General features: G+C 36.5%; 1 protein-coding gene and 1 pseudogene across 1 annotated transcript; both read right to left on the minus strand.

Annotated features, from left to right (window-relative positions):
- Positions 1-1,842: 1,842 nt before the first annotated feature.
- LOC131975677 (CD209 antigen-like) lies at positions 1,843-14,387 on the minus strand (annotated as a pseudogene).
- Positions 14,388-18,432: 4,045 nt separating this feature from the next.
- LOC131970282 (N-acetylaspartate synthetase-like) lies at positions 18,433-26,198 on the minus strand. Its single transcript, XM_059331644.1, has 2 exons — positions 26,108-26,198; positions 18,433-19,646 (listed from the first exon to the last, which is right to left on the minus strand). The coding sequence occupies exon 2, from the start codon at positions 19,546-19,548 to the stop codon at positions 19,234-19,236; it is 315 nt and encodes a 104-aa protein (XP_059187627.1). The 5' UTR covers positions 19,549-19,646; positions 26,108-26,198; the 3' UTR covers positions 18,433-19,233.
- Positions 26,199-27,531: the final 1,333 nt, after the last annotated feature.

Genomic DNA, 27,531 nt, shown 5'->3' on the forward strand with positions numbered 1-27,531 from the left:
CGGGATATGTATTAACCTAATATGTATTAGGTGTTACATAGCCTGCTGCTCACGCGACCCGGGCGAGCCAGCCGTATACACACAGCTGTTCCGTGGCCGTTGGAAATCCCCAGTGGGAACGAGTCGAATCAGCACAGTCCTCCTGCAGCAGTCTCTCCCAGCTGCAGAGCCGGAGGGGATGTTAACCCCTTAGCGTCCAGTCTGTAAATTGCTAATAGGCTAACAGTTAGCTAGCATTACAGTGTGTATGTGCTGCTGCTGCAAGTCTTCACTTAGTGATCTCTGTTTGTTTACAACAAGCTCCGGACACTAAAAACTGTTCCTATTGTTTGTTTAAAAAGTAGTGCAATAAAAATACAGATGTTTTCCCTAATATGATGAATAATCCTGATTAATAATCCTGATTACAATATTGATTAAAAAAATCGCGATTATCATTTTGGCCATGATCGTGCAGCCCTGCTGACAAGTCAAGTATATACACAGACAATTGGCAGCCTCTCACATCTAGCATATGTCTGCATAATAAGATATAAGATATTATAAGAAGATTGTGAGAGGTGCAAACACTCTGCACAGCTTTTACTTCTTGCCCAACTTGTGCATGAACGGAAGACCGTCGTTAAAGGTAGATTCAGAGTTGGGAGAACTGCAAAAGTCAAAAAAGAGGCATTGGGAAAACATATGACTGGAAATAAATAAATGCTTTTCAAAAGCTCTTAAAAGTTTTGTGCATATGGCTAAAGAGGTATAACTCACATGTTCCTTGGTAAACATTTTTTTTAATTAAATGTGCTGGTAATCTTATTTATTTTAGTTAACAGATCATGATTTTGTAAATATATAAGAGCTTTTGAAAGCAGCTCAGGAGGAAGATAAAGGAAGGAACACCTCCAGCACTGAGAGAGAAATGAGGACACTCTCTTCGGTTGGTGCGAAGGCGGTCCGAAGAGAAGTGAGTAGGATTTTTGGCTATTTGGCTGCCAGGCCAAACGATGGAGGAGATTCAGGCAACAATGTGACAGACAGGCACGTTTCTCAAGACAATGGAGCAGCCTACAGCTTCATCCAACACCAGCACTGCAGTTAAACACTGCAGATGATAGAAAATGCATGCATAAGTTAAAATGACTCTTTATTCTATTTGATGGCATGAAGAATCTAAGATGACCCATGTACAAAAGCTGCTCCGGCACTGTTTAAATTCTGTTGCCTACTCTGACAATTTGCAGCTTTTCTCATTTGATTTTAGCACATTTGTCCATTCAGAAGTTACATTTCAAAACAGTTCACACAAACAGGCCTGAACTGAAAGTGGCCGGCCAAAATGACACATTTTGTTTGCAGAACACTCATTCAGCATGCAACAACAGCAAATATGTCCATACAACAACACAACTTGTGGTCAAATGAATGTATTAATTTATGACTTATTACAACTGGACATAATTAGTACTTCTGATTAATATAGGGGTTTTCCCCCAGGGTTTCTTACACAAACAGATCACGTTGTTTAGAGTCTACACTGTAAAAAAAGAAAAAGTCTGTAGATTTTACAGTGAAAAACTGCAAATCCACAATAGTAAAAGATGTAAAATGATCAATTGGTTAATTCAGTTTCAGTAACAATGAAACACCTTAAATGTATATATCAGTCAAAACAGTATTTTGTACAGTTAAAAAAAAAAAAAAAAACATTGCTCCACTGAAAAATACACCGGGACCGGTTTGTAACAAAAACTGTAATATATATATATATATATATATATATATATATGTATATATATATATATATATATACAAGCCATCACTGTAATTTTTGCATCTATTTTTTGTAAAAATACTTTTTTTCCTCAGTGTTAAATGTACTAAACACCATATCTCTGACAAAAATATATTGTAATATTTAATGGTAAAATCTTTCATTTATGCAGCATTTATAAAGTATTTCTTAAACGTCACCTGTGCTAATATCATTTTACCGTAATATTAGAAAAAGTTGCACCGTATTTATTACAGTAAAGTTCTGGCAACCACAGCTTTTCACTGTAGAAACAAAAAGAGTTTTTTTAAACAGTGTACACAGGCCATTATTGATACCCTTTCTAGAAAAAGGCCAACAATAATTCTAAAATCTATGTTTAGCTTTCGGTGTAGTGTCCAAATTAATTGATTGATTGATTTTATTAGACCATTCTTGATACAAAAATATGAAACAGCAACCTGTGCCATACGTTATATAAAAAAATAGTCAGGGATGACAAAATAAAGCCCAAAGGCTTATTTCCATTGTGGTCCCTAATTAGTGGGGAAAAAAATAATAATTACACCAGTGGTACAAGTTAATCATTTTTATTTAAAGAGACTCATTCTATGTGTTTATATTAATCAATGTCGTTCAATGTGGTTACAAGAATATAAAATGAAAAAATCTTGTGTGTCAAGTTATATAGTTAATTACATGTGGCTAAAGCAACTATGAAGCCATTTACAGCGAAAGAGTCTTTGTTGTCTATCTACAGGTGCATCTCAATAAATTAGAATATCATAGAAACGTTTATTTATGTCAGTAATTCAATTCAAAAAGTGGAAATAACACATTATATAGATCCATTACACACTGAATGAAACATTTCATGTCTTAATTAATTTGATTTCTTCTAATTATAATGATCATGGTTTACATTTAATGAAGACCTCAAATCAGTGTCACAAAAAATGATTTAATATTACAAAAGACCAATTTTAAAAAGTATGTTTAATATGGAAATGTTGGCCTCTGAAAAGTATGTCATCTATATGACTCAATACTTGGTTGGGGCTATTTGACTTCAACTACTGGAAATTTGGACTTTTCATCATGTTCTAATTTATTGAGATGATCCTGTACATTTCCAAAGAAAAGTTTAGCAGTGTCAGACAGCTGAAGTCCCCTCCCAGACACATTTTTTAATTATGAAAAATATTATTATTATTTTTATTATCTTTCTTTTTAAGATACTATCATAAACTGGAAGAAACGCACAGTTTTACTGTAAAAATATAACACTTTCATGTAAAGTTAATGGAGAAATACCATGATGTCACAATGACACAATTACCCTAAAAATAACGAGAATATTCAGTCTAAATTACAGTTTTTGCTGATATTTATAATTAAATTTACAGTAGAAAACCAACTCACTGTGTTTTTTATGGTGAAGTTCTGGCACTACACGTAAAATGAAAAATATGTATTTTTTAATTGGGGTGAACTGTCCCTTTAAGTCAAGTTTTAACCCTCTATGGTTCGCATTATGATGCCAGTTAGGAAAAATATGTTTGTGTGTTTTTTTGTCTTAAAATAGACTAAATAAACATAATCTGAAGAAATTTTATAATTCTTTTGTTTTATTTTTATTTTTTAAGTTTTTGGGTTTAAGTTTGTTGCCCATAGGCAAAAAAAAAAGTTTTAAAATAAATTTTAAGATAATTTATTTAAAAACGTGTAAAAGATTCAGAAGCTTCAAAAGGGTGCAATACATAACATTTTAAATTTAAAAACATTATACTTTTTTATCCGGTTTCTTGTCTGAATGTTGCCTGTACACTGCAAATTATGTTTCTTACCAAAAAAAAACTTTAGATTTAGAAGTGTTCGATAACTGATCTTGTTTTAAGAGTTAATTTCTTATTTTAAGCGTTCGACATGCTTATTTCCAGATTTAACAATCTTATTTTAAGAAATCTTGTCAAGTGAAATTATCTGTCCATGCAGCAAGATCATTTCCCTCAGATTTAGTGTTTTTATCTGGTTTTTGCAGTGTATCTATCTACCTATCAGTAGGAATATCATTTTTTCATGAAGGAAAAGGGCCAGAAAATTACGTTTTGAGTGATTTTGTGTGGCACAAAATGGCAAAGCTGTTTCCTTTGTAAAAGTCTGCAAAATAGTGTTTCAATATGGCCTCCTGGAGGTCATGTGACAAATTAAAGCATTGCTATTGGTTCCCTATACTCTTCCCTCTTTTTTAAAGTATCACATCACTCAAAAAGATGCATTATAGAAATTTGACAGGTCAAAAATGGGGCAACACCGTACCATAGAGGGTTAACTTCAAAACACAATACTCATTACAAAAAAACAGTACATTTCATTGTCATTGTGTGTTAATTGGTCACATAGATTTTTAAGTAAGTAAGTATCAGACCATGCAACGTTTTCAAATCGGCGTAAAAAAAAAAACGAGTTCACGTGGAGCGCTGTTGTCAACTTCACTCCAAATTACAGACTTGAAATTTTCAGCAATTTTTTGTTTGATGCTCCTTGGCCATGTAAAAGCAAATATATAATGGTTTAAATCTGATAATCAGCTTACACTATTCCTATGAATATACATGTTTTTCTGGGAATTTCTTGTATATAGTTTTATTATATTTGAATTTCATCTTTATATGTTCATATTTGCAACCTATGTTTAAATGTATAGGTCCAAAACAGTTTATTGAGCATATTTGTGGTTTTTATTGTAATAAATACTATAATTTTATTTCAGATTTCATGATTTTTGTCTATTTTTGGGCTCGATATGTTAATAAAGTAGGTTAAAGTGAAAAAAAAATGGTGAAGTTGTGCTGAAAAATGGATACCAACATTTTGTATGTGGAATATAAAGGGCAAATAGGGTCAGAGCCCAGAGGGTTAACTTCTTCTAACTACTTCTAGACATCTCTAATCAGGAAAATTACATCTCACAGATAAAATATCGTTCTTCGGTACAGGTCTCATCGTTCCATTTGGTGTCTCCTGTCTTACGGTGCCAGAACTCCACACAGTCCTGGTCCTTCCCCTGATAGCTGTTGGGCTGCCCTTTGTCCCAGAACCTGCAGAGACAGACAGCAACAGGACAATAAATACATCTCCATGCTGTCCTAAGACACTCAAAGAGATCTGAGTTTAGTTTCTTACGAGGTGGTCAGTGCCGTCCCATCCACCCATTTCCACTGGCCTTCGATCCCTCCATCAGTCATTCCGATCCACACCTCTTTTTTACTTGTATACAAGCTGTCGATGAACTCCTACGAGGAAAAATACTTTCAATATAAAGTTCTTGCTGAGGTTTCTCACCTGTAACAGTTACATATAAAGTCATGTTATACATGCAGAATGCTGCAATAAACAATGTTTGAATATTAAGAATGGATGACATGATGTTAGCAATGAAGTTAGCAAGAAGCTGGTGAACATCGTGGACATATTTTATTTTCCTCAGGCTGTGGTGGAGACCAAACTCAGAGCTAAAAGAGAGTGTCAGAGTGAATATGGGACTTACATTTGTCAGAGTTTGCTGTGTATAAACTGTTTGCAAACACTTCCACATTATAAACTCTATAACAAAATGTCAGTGCTGTGCACACATCTGGACACGCTTGATATTATCACGTTATTTCAAGATAATGATAATTTCACGTTATATCGTTATTACGTGAAATTATCAAGTTATTTCATGATAATTATATGTTCATGTGATAATGTGATAGATAGCGTTAGCCAGCTAACCCGTATCAATCACATTGCAGTTAAACAAATCAAATAAATCAATGAAACACGTTTTAGTTGGTCTTTCTCAACGGCACCGAGTTGGTCTTGGTCTTGGTCTTGCTAACCTGCTAACGCTAGCACACTATCGATCATCGGCTAAGGTTAGCACGCAATGATCAGCTGCTAACGTTAGCATGCTATCGATCACCGGCTAATGTTAGCATGGTATCGCTCACCGGCTAATGTTAGCACACTATGATCAGCCGCTAACATTAGCATGCTATCAATCGCCGGCTAATGTCAGCATGCTATCGATCACCGGCTAATGTTAGCATGCTATGATCAGCTGCTAACGTTATAATGTGAAATTATCATTATCATGAAATAACTTGATAATATCACAAGCGTGTTCAGACGTGTGCATCACTTTTAAGTGTACTCTTGGAACACTTCTGTTGTGTTGTGGTCTTAGCAGTGTTTTCTAAATGCTGCGCTTGTGTTGTCAAATTGATGAAGATGTTTTCTCAGTTTGCTTGTGTTTTGTGTATTTGCATGTGTTTTCTTAAGTTGCAGAGCTGTGAGCTCTCAGGGCCACCGTATAAAAAGTTTGTTGGGCTGCATAATTCGTTGCAACGCCTCCACATTACACATTGTTCATTGATCCATTCCTAATGTGAAAACATTGAGTAGTGCAGCATCAACAAAGTAAAATTCCATTAGCTAGCTGATTCATTGTGATTTTATGACAATTTCTGTAATGACAGAGAAACAAACCATCTCCTCGCTGGTCTTTAGGATGGCCAGGTCAGCCCCTTTGCCCTGACAGTACGCTCTGCTCGCTTCCCAGTTGCTTTGGCCAGCGGAGGTGAAGTAGCAGCTGTACTGGAACTTCGTCCAGCCAGTCGGGCACTTCCTCCCTGGAAATACAAAATATTTATTGATCCATACGTTTTTTACAAGCATTCGGCCCTCATTTATCAAACGAGCGTACGACAGAAAGTGAGCGCAAAGTGGGCATACGATCATTTCTACAAGGCTCGGCACCGTGTTGCATAGTTTCGGTGTCGTAAACTCTCAGGGTGACCCATCTGAATCGGGTATATATTATAAATATATTACATATATATTAGGGTGTGGTATTTAAATGACGCTTGTTTCAAGCCGCTGTAGGAACCAGATCGGCTCGGGTCCTTCGTCTATTGATTACGTCACACATTATGATTGGCTAAATGCTTGAATGGGAGTACAATGTGATTGGCTGTACAATGGACAGCTGTGATTGGCTGTACGTTGTGGCAACCGGCTGTAGTCGTGGTAACCGGCTGTAGTCATAGCAACACTTGCCTGTGGCGAAACCAATGTTCAAGTTTCATGAATTTGTGTGCTAAGCAACAATAAACTGCTTTTTATTTTGACTATAAGGCTGTGGTGTGTGGACTCCTGTTAATGTACATAAAATATGCATATATATATATATGTATATATACATATGCATATATATATGTATATATATATATACATATATATATATATATATAGTATACAGGTGTGTGAGTACATTTGGGCACAAGTGGTGGGTTTTTCTGAAAGGTTTTGTTCACTTTTTCATCAGATGACATACGATCTTTTATAAAAAATACTTTTTCTCACTGTTAAATGTACTAAACAACATGGACCTCATTTATCAAACGAGCGTAGAAACGAGTGCATATCTGAGTGTATATTTGGTCTTACGACAAGGTTCACATTGGATTTATCAAACGATCGTATCTCTCCAATCACAGCGTGAGAATGATCGGCTGTTGATAAATGTGGCGGCTCAAAACAAGCGTCATTTAAATGTCAAGCCCTAATATATAATAATATATAAATAATATATATCTGATTCGAAGGCTTGCCTCCAGAGTTTACGACACGAAGGACACAATACGGCCAAAAAGAGGATTTTTTCCCCCTAAAGTCGCTTTATTAGCAAAGTGCACCGTTACAAATAACAACAGTAGCAAAATAGACATTTTACAGAAATACGCAGCGACGGAGGTTTATGAAATAAAAGTACTTATAGTTATAAACTCAAACAAGTTCAGTGAATATTTTACATTTGGAGCACGGACCTAAAGTTTTCACAGCTTTTTGGTTGAAGTAGGTAAACAATGTTTTAAAGTCAGTTTTAATTCCAAAAGAAGAGGAATTTCTCAGAGGCTGAAAGTGAAACGCTGACGTCCAACAGCTGCAACACAACAAACTGATTTTGTTTGGCAGCATAAAAAGTGAAAAGGAAGGAAATCAGTGGTGCTGTCAGCAGAGTAGCAGTGGAGCATTAAACTCCTGATGAGGTTGGAATAGCCAATTTAATTTAAACATTTAATTTTATACATTTTTCATGGTAAAAGAAAGGTTTTGTTCAGTTTTTCATCAGATGACATGGCTCCCAATTACTAGACTTTTTAAAATATGAAACATGCATAATATGTACTTTTAACGTCTTCCTGCACTGCAAAAAAGCCAACTTGTATTTTTTGGCCTAAAACAGTGATTTAAGTTGGTAAAACTTGGAAATATAAATTATTGACATTTAAGGCAATGATGTAAGTTAGCACAACAAAGGAAGCCAGTTGTATGCTCAAAAACAAGTTAGTGCGTTGTTGTTACTTATATTTTTAAGTTAGGGTTCACAACAAGGGACAATAGTTCTGCTAACTCTTATTTCTTTATTGTGAAATGCGGGAAAGTGGTGAAATTCAAAGCTAGCGGCTAACTGATGCTAGCAGCTAACTGATGCTAGCGGCGCTGCTTGTTACAGCTACAAGAGTAGCCATTAGCGTATCAATGCTAACTCAAAATTGTGGTCGCAACATTAGCTGACATTTCATAGCGGCGATCCTTACTTCTGCTAACTTCTGCAATGTGCTGAAATGGCACGATTATATAATCGTGCCATTTCAGCACATTGCAGAAGTTAGCAGAAGTAAGATCGATTAAAAGTTATTACAATGTAAAATCATAAGTTAGTACAACTTACAGTTGAGTTGACAAAAATCTGAATTCAGAGTTGAGCAAACTCAAAAACAAAACTTAAAACATTTAGTTTAATTGTCCAACTTAAAATTTTATCGAAGTTTGTTGCATTGAAATTTTGAGTTCACCCAACTTTTCTTTTTTTGCAGTGTGCTTACCTTGAGCTATTGCCTTCAGTTTCTCCACCTCTCCCTGCAGATCGTCTCTCACAGCTGTCAGGTTGTCGTTCTTCACCTTCAGCTCGTCTCTTTCAGCTTTCGCACCTTCGCAGCTGCTTACAAGATCAGTTTTTTCCTTCATCAAGGAGTCAAAAGAAGCCTGCAGCTCCTTCGTCGTCTCGACAAGAACGTCATATGTGGCCTGCAGGGTTTTCTTTAGAGATGGTCAGGTTCTGGTGACTGCTGGATATCTTGTCTTTCTCACTGCTGGTGAAGTTGTACCTGTCCTGTAAATGCTCAACTCTCTTAATCATCTCATTGTAGCTCTGCTGGAGATGCTCTTTCTGTCTGGTCACGTTGTTGAACTTGTTCTGTAAGTTGTCCCTGTCTTTGGTCACCGACTCGTAATTCGACTGTAACTCATTTCTTTTTTTGACCACTGTGTCGAAATGTGCTTGTAACAAATCTTTGGCCGTCTTAAAGGCTTGGCTCTGAGTTTCTAGCTGCTCTTTGGTTGCTTTTAGCTCTGCTATCTCTGTGGCGGAAGCAGCATTACTGGCCTGTAACTGGCTTTGGCTGGCTTTAAGTAGGTTGGTTTGTGCATATAGTTCACTGTAGCGATTCTGAATGTCGTCTTTGTTCCTGGACAGGAAAGTGTTTCTGTCAGTTAGCTGAGTGCGGGCGATCTCCAGGTTTTTTTTCTCAGCTCTCACTGTCACCAGGTTCTCCTTTAGCGTCTCTTTCTCCGTTATCACGGCTGTTAGGTTGTTCTGCTGCTCTTGTTCTACTTTTCGGTCTGCAGGAGATGAGAGGAAATCAGTAAGTCAGTAAAATCTGTCATTATAACATGACATTACACTGTAAAAAAATATCTGTAGATTTTACGGGGGAAAAAATACAAAAAAATGACAGTAAAAGACCGTAAAATGATAATTAATTCCGTTTCAATAACAATGAAAAACCGTAAATGTATATATCAGCCAAAACAGTGGGTTTTTTTTTTTGTTGCAGTTTTTTAAAATAAAATACTCTACTTCTAGTATACAAGCATCACTGTAATTTTTGCATTTCTTTTGTAAAAAATACTTTTTGTCACTGTTAAATGTACTAAACACCATATCAAAAATATACTGTAATATTTAATGGTAAAATCTTTAATTTATGCAGCATTTATAAAGTATTTTCTTGTTAATTATATTGTAGAACAGCGTTTCTTTTGAAAAAATGTTTAAAAAATTTTTACGATAAAATATGGAATAAAATCACAATCTTAAACGGGAAATCAACAGTGCTAATATCTTTTTACCGTAATAATTTTAAAAGGGTTGCACCGCATTTATTACGGTAAAGTTTTTTTACCGTAAAAAGGTTGGGGTTTTTTTGTGTTTTTTTAGGTTTTTTTTACAGTGTAATATAACAGTAAAATGATGTTGCTACTTGTTGATTTCACGTTTAAGATTGCCGTTTTATTCCATATTTTACCATAAAAAAATTAAACGTTTTTCTGTCAAAATAAACGCTGTTCTGCCATATAATTAACAAGAAAATACTTTATAAATGCTGCATAAATTATATATTTTACCATTTAATATTACAGTATATTTCTGTTAGAGATATGGTGTTTTTACGGTAAAAAAACCAAACTAAACCAGTTTTCAGTAATTCAGTTTCAGTAACAATGAAACACCGTAAATGTATATATCAGCCAAAACAGTATTTTTTACAGTTTAGATTTTTTAAATACATTACTGTACTGTAAAATACATTATAATGTGTATTTAATGTAATATATATATATATATATATATATATATATGTATATATATATATATATATATATATATATAAACATCACTGTAATTTTTGCATTTATCTTTTGTAAAAAAAATTCTCATTGTTAAATGTACTAAACCACCATTAACTCTAACAAAAATGTACTTATACTTACTTATACTTTACACTGTAAAAAAATGTCAGTTTTTACAGTGCATGTACAGTGCAAATGTATATATCAGCCAAAATAGTATTTTTTACAGTTGTTTTTAAAAAAAAAAATACATTACTCTTCTATAAAATTCACTGTAATATGCATTTAATGTAATATATAGTATACAAGCATCACTGTAATCTTTGCATTTCTTTTGTAAAAAATACTTTTTGTCACTGTTAAATGTACTCAACACCATATCTCTAACAAAAATATACTGTAATATTTAATGGTAAAATCTTTAACTTATATGGCATTTATAAAGTATTTTCTTGTCAATTACATAGCAGAACAGCGTTTGTTTTGACAATTAAAAAAACATTTTTTACGGTAAAATATGGAATAAAATCACAATTTTAAACGTGAAATCAACAGTGCCAATATCTTTTTACTGTAATATTAAAAAAAGTTCTACTGTATTTATTACGGCAAAGTTCTGGGAACCACAGCTGCCATTTTTTTACCGTAAAAACAACAGATTTTTTTTACAATTACCGTAAATCAAAGAATACCACAAAACTTTTACTTTTTTCGGTCATAAACTGAAAGAAACGCAGAGTTTTGCTGTAAAAACATAACATTTTCATGTAAAATTGATGGAGAAATACCATGATGAATAAATGACACATTTACCCCAAAAATAACAGGATTAAACCCACTCACTGTTGTTGTTTTTTACAGTGTAGGTAACTTTTTCAAACATGTGAATATTTGACGTAGAGAAGAAAGAGATCCCACTCACGGTGAACACTCTGCCCGATGACTGCAGCCAGCAGGACGACACACAGCAGGCCAAGGCCGATTGTCGCTGCTCGGTACGGAGTGTTCCTCAACGCAAACACTGGACCACAGAAACAGAAACTGGAAATTAATTAATTGTTCTGAGGAACTTGTGGTTCAGTGGCTTCATCCAGATTACAACATTGATTGTTGTTGCAAAATAACTACATATTCACTTCAAACTAAACTGCTGACAAATTATTTTTCAGTATTGCTGTGAGAACAACATTTAATGTCTAAACCATGGGTCTCAAACGCGCAAAATGTAGGCACAAAATTATTTAAATAATACACAAAATGACCCCCCAAAAAAGGACACAAAATAACAAAAAAAAACCTAAATTACTTAAAAAAAGACACAAAATGACCAAAACAAGACACAAAATGACCAAAAAAAGACACAAAATTATTGAAAAAGACACAAAATTATTAAAAAAGACACAAAATTAATAAAAGTAGTAGTAGTGTTCCACCAGCGGGGAACAAGAAGTGCAAAGAGTCTGGATTGCCTTGGACCAACGGGGGGCAGAGCCAGGCGCCGTTCATTGGAAGAGTGCAACGGTCACACAACACGGTAAAGTGCCATTAATAAAAAACTCACATTAAACTTTCATATCAAGGTGGGGGCCACAAAATATCGCCACGAGGTCCACAATTGGCCCCCGGGCCGCGAGTTTGAGACCCACGATCTAGTGGATGCTGATGTTGCTCTGTATTGGGTAAATAGGCAACGGTTGCTGACACGTATGAACTTTATTAAGTTAAATGTTTTAAATTTGCATCTTATTCTATATTGATTGCAGCTTGATTTACAAACTCCAGATGTGATGTGAGGCAGATATTTTTTTCATTGTCTTGTGTTTTATATAGTTTTTATTGTCAGATTGTGTCACATTATTTGAAATGAAGTTCTTATTTTATTACCTGACCACTGCAGTTTGCTGCCATCTTCAAATAGTCGACTATAGGCAGAGTTACTGTTGTCCATGTCCATGTTTGTCACTTTAGAAAATTGGTTCTCCACAGACATCTTTGCATCTGCTTCATCAGCTTCAGTCCTAAAAACAGACACAGACAGTTGTATTAGGCTCTTAAAAAACTGCAGAGTTTTTAACCCTTTGATGCACAACATGGGTCTAAAATGACCCTCATTCATTCCCCATGTTATTTAATGCTGCTGTGTGTTTCTGTGCTCAACTTATGAGCACAGATCATCAACTTATTTTATCATTGAATATTCCAAGTATTCTTTAAATATCTTGTTTTTGATAACAATAGATCATTATTTCCATGTTGCTTCTCATACTTTATGAAGATAAATAGTTTTTGTATTATTACATCGCTTAACAAGCTACTTAGCTAAATACTTAGCCAAGAATTTAGCTAAGTAGTTGGCTTAACAAGCTACTTAGCTAACTACTTAGCCAAGAAGTTAGCTAAGAAGTTAGCTTAACAAGCTACTTAGCTAACTACTTAGCCAAGAAGTTAGCTAAGAAGTTAGCTTAACAAGCTACTTAGCTAACTACTTAGCCAAGAAGTTAGCTAAGTAGTTAGCTCAACAAGCTACTTAGCTAAAAAATAGATATGGATAATTTTTGACCCATGTTGTGCATTAGGAGAGTAGTGACACAAAAAGGGATTTTATTAAAAATGAATAAAGGAAAACATAAAATTAGGATGTATGATGATCAAAAACAAACTAATTGAGGAAAACCTGGAATACTGAATGATGAAAATAATTTATTGCAAAGATATAAAACAAAGTCGAGTCACTTTGTGAGGGTGAAAGTATGTATGAAGAAAATATTTCACTTTCAGTAACTTCCCCTTTTATTAAGTTCCTATCATAACATAAAAATAGAAACTGCAGGCCTTGAAACTACACTGTAAAGAAGGTCTAAAAAACAGATAAAAACACTAAATCTGAGGGAAATGATCATGCTGCATGGACAGATAATTTCACTTGACAAGATTCCTTAAATTAAGTTTGTTAAATCTAGAAAATAAACATGTTGTAGGTTTAACTCTATGGAGTCTTGGGCTATTTTGTCCATTTTTGAATTTTGTGTGTTTTTTTTGGTTATTTGTGTCTTTTTGTGTCTTTTTTCTGTCTTTTTTTTGGTAAATTTGTGTCTGTTGTTGTGTCTTTTTTAGTGATTTTGTGTACTTTTGGTCATTTTTTGTCTTTTTTTGTGATTTTGTCGTTTTTTGGTCATTTGTGTCTTTTTTGTGTCTTTTTTAGTTATTTTGTGTATTGTTTTGGTCATTTGTGTCTTTTTTGTGTGATTTTGTGTCTTTTTGTGTCTTTGTTTTTATGTTTGCCATGCTTTGGCGCTTTTGGACACTCCAGAGGGTTAAAATAATAAATTAACTCTTAAAACAAGATAAATTAAAGCTGCAAGCATCGGTGAACTGGCACTGACACTGACAATTATTTGTTTCTTCCCAAGATTAAAAAAAAACTTTAGATTTAGAAGTGTTCGATAATTGATCTTGTTTTAAGAGTTAATTTCTTATTTTAAGCGTTCAACTTGCTTAATTCTAGATTTAATAATCTTAATTTAAGAAATCTTGTCAAGTGAAATTATCTGTCCATGCAGCACGATCATTTCCCTCAGATTTAGTGTTTTTATCTGGTTTTTAGACACATATTTTTTGCAGTGTAGGCTCAAGCATTTTATAGTGTCACACTGGATAATTTTTTTTACCAGATTTCAAAAATGAATAAAACAAACCTTACCTGTGCAGAGATGATGGTACAAGTCAAAGAATTGAAATTCTGAAGAAACTTTTAATCTAATAACTTCATCTAACGTCGTCCCCTAAAAGTATCTCTTCAGTATGAGCCACACTGAGTGTCAATTTGCCAAAACCTTAAATGGTTTTCAAGTGGAGAGAAGAGAATGAGGGTTGGTCAGTAGGCGGAGGGAGAACTTCCTTCTTTCTAACTGCTGGTGAGTTAGTCAGAGAATGGAAAGACTTAACTAACAGGTTCAAATTAAAGTCAGGATACTGGTGATGCATAAACAGAAACTAAAACAGAGAAGATGAACTCATTTGTGAAATCGGGTTGGAAAACTTCTGCCCTGCAAAGCCATAACTACATTTTTGTTCGAAATTGAGTTATAACTAAAAATGAACTCCTTTATGTCTGTTTTATCTTGTGACAAAGTTTTAGACTTCAATTTTGCTTTATTTCAGAGAAATAATAATGTATACATTGTAGTAACTATAAAATCCACTGTGATACAGTGCAGAATTGTATTTCTTCATTGTGTTGAATAGTGAAGACAAGAATAATATAAATTATGAGTTTATTTGATAGGGAAATTATTATCTAGATGAGGGATGCACTGCAAAAGCCACCTCTCAAAAACAAGAAACAAAGCACAAAACATAGTGTATTTTGCTTCAACAAAATTACAATAAAAGACACAAAATGACTGAAAAAATTCACAGAATGACCAAAAAAGACACAGAATTACCAAAACAAGATTCAAAATTACCCAAAAAAAGGAATTAAAGGGACCTTCCACACACAACATGGTAAAGTGCCATTCATATAAAACTCACATTCAACTTTCATATCAAGGTGGGGGCCACAAAATATCGTCACGAGGGCCACAATTGGCCCGCGAGTTTGAGTCCCCTGATGTAGGTGCAGCCATAATGGGTCCATGTTGAATGTTTGCGGTCATTGACTGTATAACTAAAACTGTAAAATGGTGTTTTATTTGTTTTTAATGTGGTTGTATAAGGATCAATTATTTGACCCTCTGCCCTAATAAAGAACACCATTGGAATCCTGGAACATAAAGCACTTGGTATGATGTAGAAGGAAAGCAACTATTTGCCAATTTCCCAACATGAGCCATATGTTGACCTGAACAGTTGTCAGGAAGAACAGATTTCACAAAACAAAGTTGCTGAACTTGCAGTTGAGTCAGGTCAATTACTCAAGTCTGCTTCCAGAATGTTCTTTCAGCAAAACAGCACTCGGCTGGTAAATCCACATAGAACCATATTGTAATTATAATGACAACAGCTTGTGTATTTTAGTTAGACTTGATCAGACTAGACTGGACTAGAGATGCAATTTGGCATAGAGATTTTATTAATAATGCAGTAAATGCAGTGGTGGAAGAAGTATTCAGATCCTTTACTGCAGTAAATTACGAATACAGACTGTGAAATTACTCCACTACAGTAAAAGTCCTGCATTCAAAACTTACTGAAGTAAAAGTACAAAAGTATCAGCATCAAAATGTACTTAAAGTATCAAAAGTAAAAGTACTCGTTATGCAGAATGAACCCACTTAGATTGTTTTATATATTCTAAATATATTATTATTGATACATTTATGTAAGCAGCATTTTACTTTTGAAGGAATAGGACATTTTAACTACTTAATATACTGTTGTGTGGTTTAATTAAACAAATTACTATATGTTTATCATATTTTTTATGTTAAATCTTGAACTGAAAAGTAACTAAAGCTGTCAGATAAATGTAGTGGAGTGAAAAAGTACAACATTTGTCTCTAGAAGTATAAAGTTACATAAAATGGAAATACTCAAGTAAAGTATAAGTGCCTCATAATTGTAAGTACAGTACTTAAGTAAATGTACTTAGTTACATTCCACCATTGAGTAAATTAATTCATAAAGTTAAAATGGCACACAGAGAGCCAGTCCTCCACCATGGACTATGGTGCATTCACTTGCTCCTCTGATGGTCCCGTTTCCATCGGCAGTTGGAAAATCATTCTTCCAACATTGGAGCGTTCTTGAGCTTTAGGTGGTAATGAGCAGAAAACATGGACGCTACAAAGGAAATGTGTTATGAGCCCCTTTCATAGTGCGGTCCGGCAAATGTCTGCAATATTGCCGGGAAGATCCAAGAGAGTGTGTTCATAGTGATCCCACGAAGGCAAAGTGATATTCGTACCCATTCATAGTGCAGTACGGCGTCACGGAACAAGTGGAACAGTTAGCTCTGTAGCAGTACAGTGTATGTGCTGCAGCAGCATGTGTTCACTTAGTGACCTAAACAATTGGTTGTATACAACAAGCACCGGACACGCTGTGCATAGTTAGTGATGTCGGTTTGTTTACGTTCAGCGGCAGACTCCACGTGTACAGTTAGCATGCTGGTTTGTTTACAATAAGCGGTGGACTCGTTTATAGTGTTCCCGCTCCCAACAGTCCCACCAGTTTTCCTCCTCTGTGACCTCTGGACGCGGAAAATTGTTGGGTCATGGTGGAGGCGAGACGTTACAGAGCCGTAAATGTCCCGGCATGAAACGGCTCTATGAAAGAAGCTGTTTATTGCTCCCAGTATTTAAACTGTTTCCATAATTTGTATGAAAACAAAAAGCAAATGAAATGGATCAGGTGAAGCATGAAATATGTATCAACATTTTCAGAGGCTTTCCGAGTTGTTGCTCTGAACTTAAATCAATGGTCTCAACTTGCGGCCCTCGTGACGATATTTTGTGGCCCCCACCTTGATATGAAAGATAATGTGAGTTTTATATGAATGGCACTTTACCGTGTTGTGTGTGGAAGGTCCCTTTAATTACTTTTCTTGGGTAATTTTGTGTCTTTTTTTGGTAATTGTGTGTCTTTTTTATATAATTATGTGTCTTTTTAGGTCATTTTTTTGGTAATTCTGTGTCTTTTTTTGTTTTTTTCAGTAATTTTGTGTATTTTTTGTCATTTTCTGTCTTTTTTTAAAGTAATTATATATATATATAATATATATATCATTGTAATCTAAAGTTAAAATGAGTTTGTGTATCCCCTTGTGATTCATATCCACTCCGAAAACAGCTTTACTGTAATCATGCCAACAAACAAACTCCAATTTACAGATCCGTAACAATAATTATGGTACCACACCACAACACACTGCATATTCACTTGGTGCCACTATATTTGAACAACCTCAATATTAAATCTCCTTTTTGTGGATCGTTACAACAACAGTAACATTTCCCATTAGAACAATACAAACTGAAGCTGCTTAAAAAGCTCTAATGGGTCTAAAAATGCAGTTTAACAACTTGCTTAGTCAGATTCCTGCGTCTGTATCACAGATAATCTGAAAATCAGCATTCTCTATATGACACAAATCAGCCTGAACACACAGCAAACAGAGGGACAGTAGCAGGAAATACACAGCTGACCTGACCCCATGTCTCGTATCTGACCTGACCTTTGACCTGCAGCAGGAAAATAAGAAACGAATAAGAAAGAATGGACGGGACCATGGACTTGTTTGCACCCACGGAACCATGTGGAAATAATACTAATCAGTGTTTCAGGTTGTCTTTAATAATAATAATAATAATATTAATAGTTAATTATTATTATTATTATTATTATTATTATTAGTAGTAGTAGTAGTAGTATCATCATTATTATTATTATCATTATAAATATTATTATTATTATTATTGTTTTTATTATTTTTATTATTATTATAAGTAGTAGCAGTAGAAGTAGTAGTAGTAGTATCATCAATATTATTATTGTTTTTATTGTTAATTTTGTTGTTATTATTATTAGTAGTAGTAGTATCATCAATATGATTATTGTTTTTCTGGTTTTTAATTTTATTATTATTATAAGTAGCAGTAGTAGTAGTATCATCAATATTATTGTTTTTCTTGTTTTAATGTGACTTTTATATGAATGGCACTTTACCATGTTGCTTTTCCCTTTAATTACTTTTTTTTTTATTTTGTGTCTTTTTTAATAATTGTGTCTTTTTTAATGATTTTGTGTCCTTTTTTTGGTAATTATGTGTCTTTTTAAAAGTAATTTATTGTTTTTTCAGTCATTTTGTGTCTTTCTTGGTCATTTTGTGTCTTTTTTTGGTCATTTTGTGTCTTTATTAAGTAATTTTGTTTTTTTTCTGTCATTTTGAATCTTATTTTGGTCAATTTGTGTATTTTTTGGGTCTTTTTACGTCTTTTTATTGGACATTATACTCTCCCTCTGCACTCTACGTGGTTGTCATCACTCTAGCCTCTCCATAGGGTAACATTGGGGGGATTTTTCTTGGCGTCTTTTTGCCGAATAATTTGAAAACCGTCTCCCGAAACCCTTAGAAAAGTCATAGCACACTTGTCATGGCCGAGACGGTCGATTTGATACCTTTTTAGTGTAATAGTAGTGTTTACCAAAACTCTGGGAGGAGTAGTCGACCGAAAAAAAACACGGAAGAAACGGAAGATCACCCAGTAGAAGTATTCTTATCAAAAGCATATCTCCCCTTATTTACAGTGTCCTTTTCCCTCAAACAAATTATCCTCCCGTTTCATTCGCTTAGTAAGTCTTTATAAGGGTGAAACTTTATACATTTCTTGGTACCATTGTGAGACAGTTGGAGGAAATGTTCCACTGATGGAACCCAGGTGACCTGCTTACAAGTACTAAGCCTCTGTGATATGCACCTGCATTTCTTTTGCAAAGAAGACTAGAGAACAGTAGATAAACAGAAAAACAACTATAGCCACACAAAGCATATGAGTCTTTTTCTGATCTGATTCTGAAGTTTTAAAACTCATAAGCAGTCTAAAACTGCTTGGTTAAAGGTAAGAAAGGTGACAGTTGACTGTTGGTAGGAGAGCGAGGTAAAACATCATCTGTATAGTTAAAAGTCCTCACAAGTGCAGTGGTTCTTTAACAACATGCTACTCTGTTCTTGAGAAAGGATTCATTATTCACCAGGTTGTTTGTCAGGGTTACAGACGACCAATGAGTCAATTTCTCTCTTGCCGACTGTCTTCTCCATTTAAAGTGATCTTTCTGTTGTGCACATCGAGGCTGTAGTGATGATGACGGACCCTGTAGAAAATCTGTGTCAGGAAGGATCTCCTGGCACCAGGTGTGATGTACCCGTTGGTGACTCCCACGCAGCGGAAGCCCAGACGCTGGTAGAGCTGGTGGGCCGCCGGAGAGTACGCCGTGGTTCCCAGGACAACAGACGAGTATCCGTGAGTGGCAGCAAACTCCAGAACCTTTAGCCCCAACGCCACGCCCACTCCACACCGCCGACAGCTCTGGTCAACACACATCCTCCGCAGCTCCACAGCACCTCCTGGCTTCTGCTGGCCGACTGCTGCCACAACGCCCACCACTCTGTCCTGCAGCACCGCTACAAACAGACGGGAGTCTGAGGTGGAGGGTAAGGACACAACATGAGCATAATGAATAAATGTTTGAAACACAATTCATCCAAGTCTTTGTTTTTCACACAGTCACTGTAATGAGAGACATACGGTGGCCCTGAGAGCTCACAGAGCTGCAACTTAAGAAAACATATGCAAATACACAAAACACAAGCAAACTAAGAAAACATCTTCATCAATTTTACGGGGCCATCCCTATGTTCCCCGTTTTTCCCAAAAAGGGGTCGTATGTTCCCCTGTAGCAATACATACTGGGGAGCATAGGACCCTTTTTCTGAAAAAGGGTCCTATGCTCCCCACTGTTGCAGGGTTAGGGCTAGGGTTAGGGTTTGCTCAAGACCTGCAGTTTTGCCACCCCTGACCTAATCTTTCCTCGTCTAGGCCTATTTGCCATGGAATTTGGCAGTAATGGTAGAAAAGAAACAGACTGGGGAATATAGGACCCTTTTTGGGAAAAGCTGGAAAAAGGGTCCTATGTTCCCCAGTCTCATACAAAGAGGGGAACATAGACACGCTCCTCATTTGACAACACAAGCGCAGCATTTAGAAAACGCTGCAAATAGACGAAAACACATCAGAAGTGTTTCCAGAGGACATTTAAAAGTGATGCACACGTCTGGACATGCTTGTGATATTATCACGTTATTTCAAGATAATGATCATTTCCCGGTCATAGCATGCTAATGTTAGCGGCCGATCGAAAGCATGCTAATGTTAGTGGCTGATCATAGCATGCTAATGTTAGCCGGCAATCGATAGCGTGCTTGTGTTAGCAGGCAGTCTTGTATAAAGTACTTGAAAGCGATACTTGAGTAAAAGTACAAGTATCTTACCAGAAAATGACTTTGGTAGAAGTTAAAGTCACCTTTTAAAATATTACTTGAGTAAAAGTCTTAAAGTACCTGACATTTAGTGTACTTAAGTATCAAAAGTAATTGTCTGATATAAAATGTACTTAAGTAGTAAAAGTAAAGGAATTTTTTTTTTAAAGTGAGTGGTTAGAATTTTGATTATGAAATGTATTGTGGCTTCCTTAAAGTGAAAGCATAATATCCAGGCACAGGAGAAAGAGGCTTGAACTTTTTCAACATAAAAATTAAACTTCTGGCATCATCAATGGTGACTAGCTCTCTCTCTCAACCTCCCTGTGTGTTTTATGGACAAACTGCATGTCTTTCAACTGGCATGAAGTTATTAACTGAAACTGTTGTTCTGTCTGAAACTGTCTGTTCATCTTCAGAAGAAGCTGGTTTTCAAAGTTGCGAGAATTCAGTCTTGCTCTTCTTGGACTAAAGACAAGTCCTGCAATGCTGAAGAGCCTTTCACAGGCCGCTGAGGCAGGTAGAGGAGTGTTCAGCTTCACGGAAAGCTTGCACACGGCTGGGAAGGATTTCAGCAAGTCCATGTGATCTGCTGAACAGGCCAAGTATCCATCCAGTTGTTTGGCACCATCTTGTGCTTGAGACGACTGCAGGGCAGAGAAGAAGTCATCGTCATCAGTCGAACTGGACCGGTTGGCATCTGCTAGCTGAAGGAAGGGTTCTTCGATGTGCTGTCTGATGTAATCAATTCCTTGAAATAGTGACAAAGGAAATATAAATTATAGATCTAATGCAACTCTATAACATGCTATGACCCCAAATTTACGTTTTAATTTAAGGTTTGTTATTTAATTTTATGTACTATCCATGCATCAATAATTCAAAGATTCAAAATATACACTTATTTTTTCACTATCCCCATGATGTCTTACCTGTTTTGATTGTGGATTCATCCTTTGTCCACGTTGTACGGAATTTTGGAAGTAGAATTGCAGCTGCAATCAACTCAGGGTCTCCTGACATGTGGCCAAAACGGTTCTTGATTCCCACCTGCAAGGCAAGTTTATTTGTATAGCACATTTTAGCAACAAGCACTGATACAAAGTGCCAAAGTAACACATTTTGAAAAGGACATTTGAATATAATTGAAATTAATCAGAATTAAGAGTTAATACGATATAAAATAAATACAAGAATAAAAGTTACCTGTAAAGCATCCACGAGAGGCCTGCAGTACTTTAGTGGCAACTTGACTCTGTCAAGTTTTATGGTCAGCAGGTTGATTGTTGGAAGCAGCCATCCCATCATGGCATTTGCTTCTGCTTGCAAGATGTTGGTTGCCTGCGCAACTGGGCTCATGACAGTGGCATACTCTGTGAGGAACGCAATTTCAGCTGGATTGAACCTGTGATGAAAACAAAGACACATCATCATTGTTTATAATAACACTAAAACCATTTCATTGGATTCAACAAAATAATTGCTGGATGAGAAATTAAGTAAAATGGATCAATGATAAGTGGAAGTTGTGATACAATGTGAAACTTATTATTGCCCAAAAAAGGATTGGAAAAATAAATCGGAAGACTTCATGTTCAATTATGATGAAATAAAACAAAATAAAACATACATAATTCTTACTTACATTGGAACCTTTAAGTTGGTGCAGATGCCTCTGATGGCACCCTCTCCCTTTTCTTTCATTATTCTCAGCAGTCTTTCCACTGCCAGGAACAAGGAGTTCCACCTTGTAGCATTTGGACGCAGCAGCTGGAGGGAACAAGCATCTTCAACAGTTTCTGCTGCAAGGGTGGATCTTCCACATTTGTTCCAAAGTGCATTACACTTTCCAAATGTTGAACGGTACACTTTCTTGTATGCCTCATTGGATGTTGCTTTCATGGCATCAACTGTAGCTATTAGGTTGAGTAGGTGACAAGCACAGCGCTGGTGCTGTGGGAGCTGGAACTCTAAACCATCATCTTCATTCAGGAGCGCTGACACATCAACAAACTCCACTTCTTCATCCCCCTCTTGATCCTCTTCATCCTCTCCTGGTTGGGATGCATTACCAGGATCGCCATCACTTCCGACTGCATTGTTGTTCTCATCCACACCAAAAACCTGGAAAGCTTTTATGAAGTTGGAGCCGTTGTCGGTTGTTGTTCGCACAATCTTCCCCCGAATTTCAAACTCGGAGTGGATGTCATTCAGGGCGCTTGCCAACACATCAAATGTGTGTGAACCTCTCAGTTGTTTACAGGCTAGGGCTGCTGAGCATCTTTTGAGACTGTTGGGGTCAATCCAATGGCCAGTAACGCCAATGAAGCTCCGCCTTCTGGCAGACCAGCAGTCGGTGGTGGTGGCGATATGGTCGACTCCCCTCATGGCCTCAGTCACTGCCTTCTTCATTCCCATGGAGGCATCGTCAATCATGGAGCACAGGGTCAGACGTGATATCATTTTTGCATTGGGCTGCAGTTCCTTCACGAAATCTCTAAATGGTTGTTGTTCAACAACATGAAATGGCTGGAGCCCTTGGACCACAAACTTCATGACCACTTTGTCAATGGACCTCTGAGACACAGCCCTGGTGTTCACCAGTGTGGTCTGCCTAAGGGTGGAGGTGGTGGGAAGAGTTTCAGGAGCCCTTTTTCTTTTTCTTAATGTCAGCTCTTCATATTTTTTGAGGTGGCCTACATGCTTTCTCTGAAACAGTGAGCGAAAGACATTTTATAAGCAAAACAACTTATGCTACAGGGTTTAAAAGTTACGCAAAAATAACAGTCAAGTTACCATTATTTGATATTATCTTTACCTAATTGCAAGAACTATAAACACTCACGGAAGCCCTCCCCTACCACCCTGTCACTCACACTATTAACTTGGACTATTCATTGCTGTTGTTGGTGTTGTGTAGCCTGTACTGTATTTGTGTTAACTGGTCGTTTGTCTCCTGTTTGTTACTGGCTGACCTACAAAAAAAACACCAACTATTGATCCACTTTGATCAATATGTAAGCCTACATTCACAATATATAACATTAGCCTAACAATAGCCGATAACAACTGAGTTTTGAGGTAATTAATTCAAAGCAAATCTCAAGTTTAACAAAATGCATGGTGCTTTTGAAGACGTGAGTAATCCTGAACCAGTGGCGGAGCCAGAACGTAGCTAATGGGTAGGCCTGCAAACATCTGGGTGGGCCTGATTATTTTTTAAAGCTAAAAAAAATAATCTGTCGGACCACTGTAAACATGGGCGCCGATTTATATTATATTATATATATTATATTATTACAGAGAGAGAGAGAGCTTTGGTAGAGAGACATAGAGTAACAACAACAGAGAGCGAGCGCCGGCCTCGATAAAGCTGTTATTAACCAGAGAAATAAAACGTTATTTCGTGATTGTTTCACAGTGGTTAGTTCGTATGAATTATAATATATATTTTTTTTTTTTTCATGAATCTTACTGGGTGGGCAAGCTGTCAATCTGGGTGGGCCTGTGCACACCCAGGCCCACCCATAGATCCGCCCCTGTCCTGAAAGCTGCTCTGTAACTTTGGAGTAAGACCGCTGTCAAAAAGATGTGTCCATGTTATAAGCATTCGTATTTGTAATGATAAACATTTGTGTGTAAATACAAAAGTTGTACCCAAAATTCTGCTGTCACACACATGAGTCTGATAAATTATTAGGGTTAGGATTGTTTTTATGTGAGTATGAATCTAAAAGCTGTGAGTGCAAAGTCTTGTGAATACTAATTTCTACGACTACGAGTCTTCACTGTGAACACGAATTCAAGTTTGTGGGTACGAGTCGAAAAACTGTTGAAATGACGTCACAGGCAGGTCACAGGCAGGTCACAGGGGAAAGCAATCGAACCCCGAAAAATGCGCCGAAGGATGGCTGACAACATGGACACCGTCGGGGAAGCATCATCACAGGTAAAGTACACATCCAACATTTATTTATTTTTATTTAGCTGTTTATTTCATGAAATTGTACTGTTTTAAATAATATGAAGTTTATGGACGTTAAGACATTCTGCTTTAGCTTACAAGCTAACGACCGGAGAATCAAACGAGGGAACGCACCTACGCCGCTCCGCTGCTGTAAAAGTGGAGAAATTCGCCTCAATATCGCAAACAAACGCAGGGAGAGGACAGTGTCTTGTGATTTAATCATTAAATCATCAATCATATTGAATCATATTCATATAGTACTGGAGGCAGCCGTCACAATGAATGTTTCTTGATTTACAATGTATTGTAAATAGTCCAAATTCAAGTGTGGTTGATTCAACACATCTGTAATCCTTGATTTCAGACGTTCCAATAACCGAGCAGCTACTGGTCCCTGTAAACAACAAGTTTGATGCATTAGGCTAAATGCCACTGTTAACATAGTCATTTACCAACATACAGTACTCTATCCCACATAGGCTGGACAGACATAAAAAATTATTTTGTATTTTTAGCAAAATAATGTATGCCAATCATTAGCATGCAAGTTAATACAACAAATATCAATTATTAAATTATTAATTAATATTACTAGTCTGGACCCATGCAAACCACACTTGTGTGTCTGATCTCAGATATACACGTATATAATAAATAAATTCTGGATTGATAGTAAACTGCTGTCAGGACTCTGACTAATTCTATTGTTTGGTTACATAAGCAGTAACTGACATGTGGTTAGCTTGTAAGCTAAAGCAGAATGTCTTAACGTCCATAAACTTCATATTATTTAAAACAGTACAATTTCATGAACAACTAAATAAAAATAAATAAATGCTGGATGTGTTATTTACTTTACCTGTGATGATGATGATGATGCTTCCCCGACGGTGTCCATGTTGTCAGCCATCCTTCGGCGCATTTTTCAGGGTTCGATTGCTTTCCCCTGTGACCTGCCTGTGACCTGCCTGTGACGTCATTTCAACAGTTTTTCGACTCGTACCCACAAACTTGAATTCGTGTTCACAGTGAAGACTCGTAGTCGTAGAAATTAGAGTTGTATTCACAAGACTTTGCACTCACAGCTTTTAGATTCATACTCACATAAAAACAATCCTAACCCTAATAATTTATCAGACTCATGTGTGTGACAGCAGAATTTTGGGTACAACTTTTTTATTTACACACAAATGTTTATCATTACAAATACGAATGCTTATAACATGGACACATCTTTTTGACAGCGGTCTTACTCCATATGTAACCTGCCATTAATTAGCCTGATGTAGTCTAAAAGAATAAAATCCCTCCATGTGTAACGTCAATTTACCTAGGGAAATATTCGGCCGCCACTTAGGCTATACCAGAAACCGTTAATAACCATTTCAGTGTTATGGACATGTCTTCAAGAGTTTTGTGTTGAATTAATTCGGAGGGAAAATCATTGGTGTTGTTAAATATCTGCACATTGGCTAATCAGTTAACTAGCTTAACCAACTAGCACACGTTAGCCTGGCCATCACGTTGGCCAGATATCTGAACAGGCTACACCGAAAATCCACCGGGCCCGTCCGCGGCGCGTTGCGTTATGATAACTAATTAATGTTAAATAACGTTGACATTATGGCTTCATTGAATGAAAATTAATTTAACCTACCTCGATGTGCTTCTTCAGGTTGGACGGGGAGTTTTTGAATGCCAATAATTCAGTCACTCTCGGTAGGCATAACAGGCACTTAATCCGGTAGGATGAATCTTTCATTCCAACGTAGGAAAACATTTCTTTCAAATACGGCCACAGATGTATAATGGTGTCTTCTTCGTCACCACCACGGAGTTCACCAAGTTCGCCTAAGTCGAGATGCTCCTCATCTTCTACCGGAGTAACGTTAGCAGCAGAGCCTGCAGCAGATGCTGCCATGATGGCATCAATAACATTATGTGCCCGGACTTGTTCTTCTTCGCGCTTGACGGTTGACATGACAAACAGGCATTACGTCACCAACTCAAATTTCTTCTGATTTTAATTTCTAGTAACGAGTAACGAAGATGGTTAGGAGAAATGTGTCGGAGTAAAAGTACACATTTTATTTAGGAAATGTAGTGGAGTAAAAGTGAAAGTTGTCAGAAATATAAATAACGAAGTAAAGTACAGATATGTGAAAATTCTACTTAAGTACAGTTACGAAGTATTTGTACTTCGTTACATTACTACACTGATATTTAGCGACTTTCCAGACCCCCTTAGCAACTTTTTTTTTTTAAATGACTGGCGACAAATCCAGCGACTATTTCTGGTGTTATTGGAGACTCATTCTTACTCTCTAACTAGGAATTTCCACCGGGCGCAGGACGGCTGCGGAACAGCTGCGCCGCGGTTTTGCTCCGTCCTCTGCCCGGCTTCAATTCCCACCGGGCTAGCCAGCCGTATACACACGGCTGTTCCGCGGCCGTCCCCAGTGAGAACGAGTCGAATCGGCACAGTCCTCCTGCAGCAGTCTTTCCCAGCTGCAGAGCCGGAGGGGATGTTAACCCCTTAGCGTCCAGTCTGTAAATTTCTAATTGGCTAACAGTTAGCTCTGTAGCAGTACAGTGTGTATGTGCTGCAAGAGGTGTTCACTTAGTGATCTCTGTTTGTTTACATCAAGCACCGGACACTAAAAACTGTTCCTATTGTTTGTCTAAAAAGTAGTGCAATAAAAATACAGATGTTTTCCCTAACATGATGAATAATCATGATTAATAATCCTGATTACAATATTGAATTTAAAAATCGCGATTATCATTTTGGCCATGATCGTGCAGCCCTACTGACAAGTCAAGTATATACACAGACAATTGGCAGCCTCTCACATCTAGCATATGTCTGCATAATAAGATATTATAAGAAGATTGTGAGAGGTGCAAACACTCTGCACAGCTTTTACTTCTTGCCCAACTTGTGCATGAACGGAAGACCGTTGTTAAAGGTAGATTCAGAGTTGGGAGAACTGCAAAAGTCAAAAAAGAGGCATTGGGAAAACATATGACTGGAAATAAATAAATGCTTTTCAAAAGCTCTTAAAAGTTTTGTGCATATGG

The sequence above is a fragment of the Centropristis striata genome, chromosome 1 (assembly GCF_030273125.1).
Source record: "Centropristis striata isolate RG_2023a ecotype Rhode Island chromosome 1, C.striata_1.0, whole genome shotgun sequence".
Classification (NCBI taxonomy): Eukaryota; Metazoa; Chordata; class Actinopteri; order Perciformes; family Serranidae; genus Centropristis; species Centropristis striata.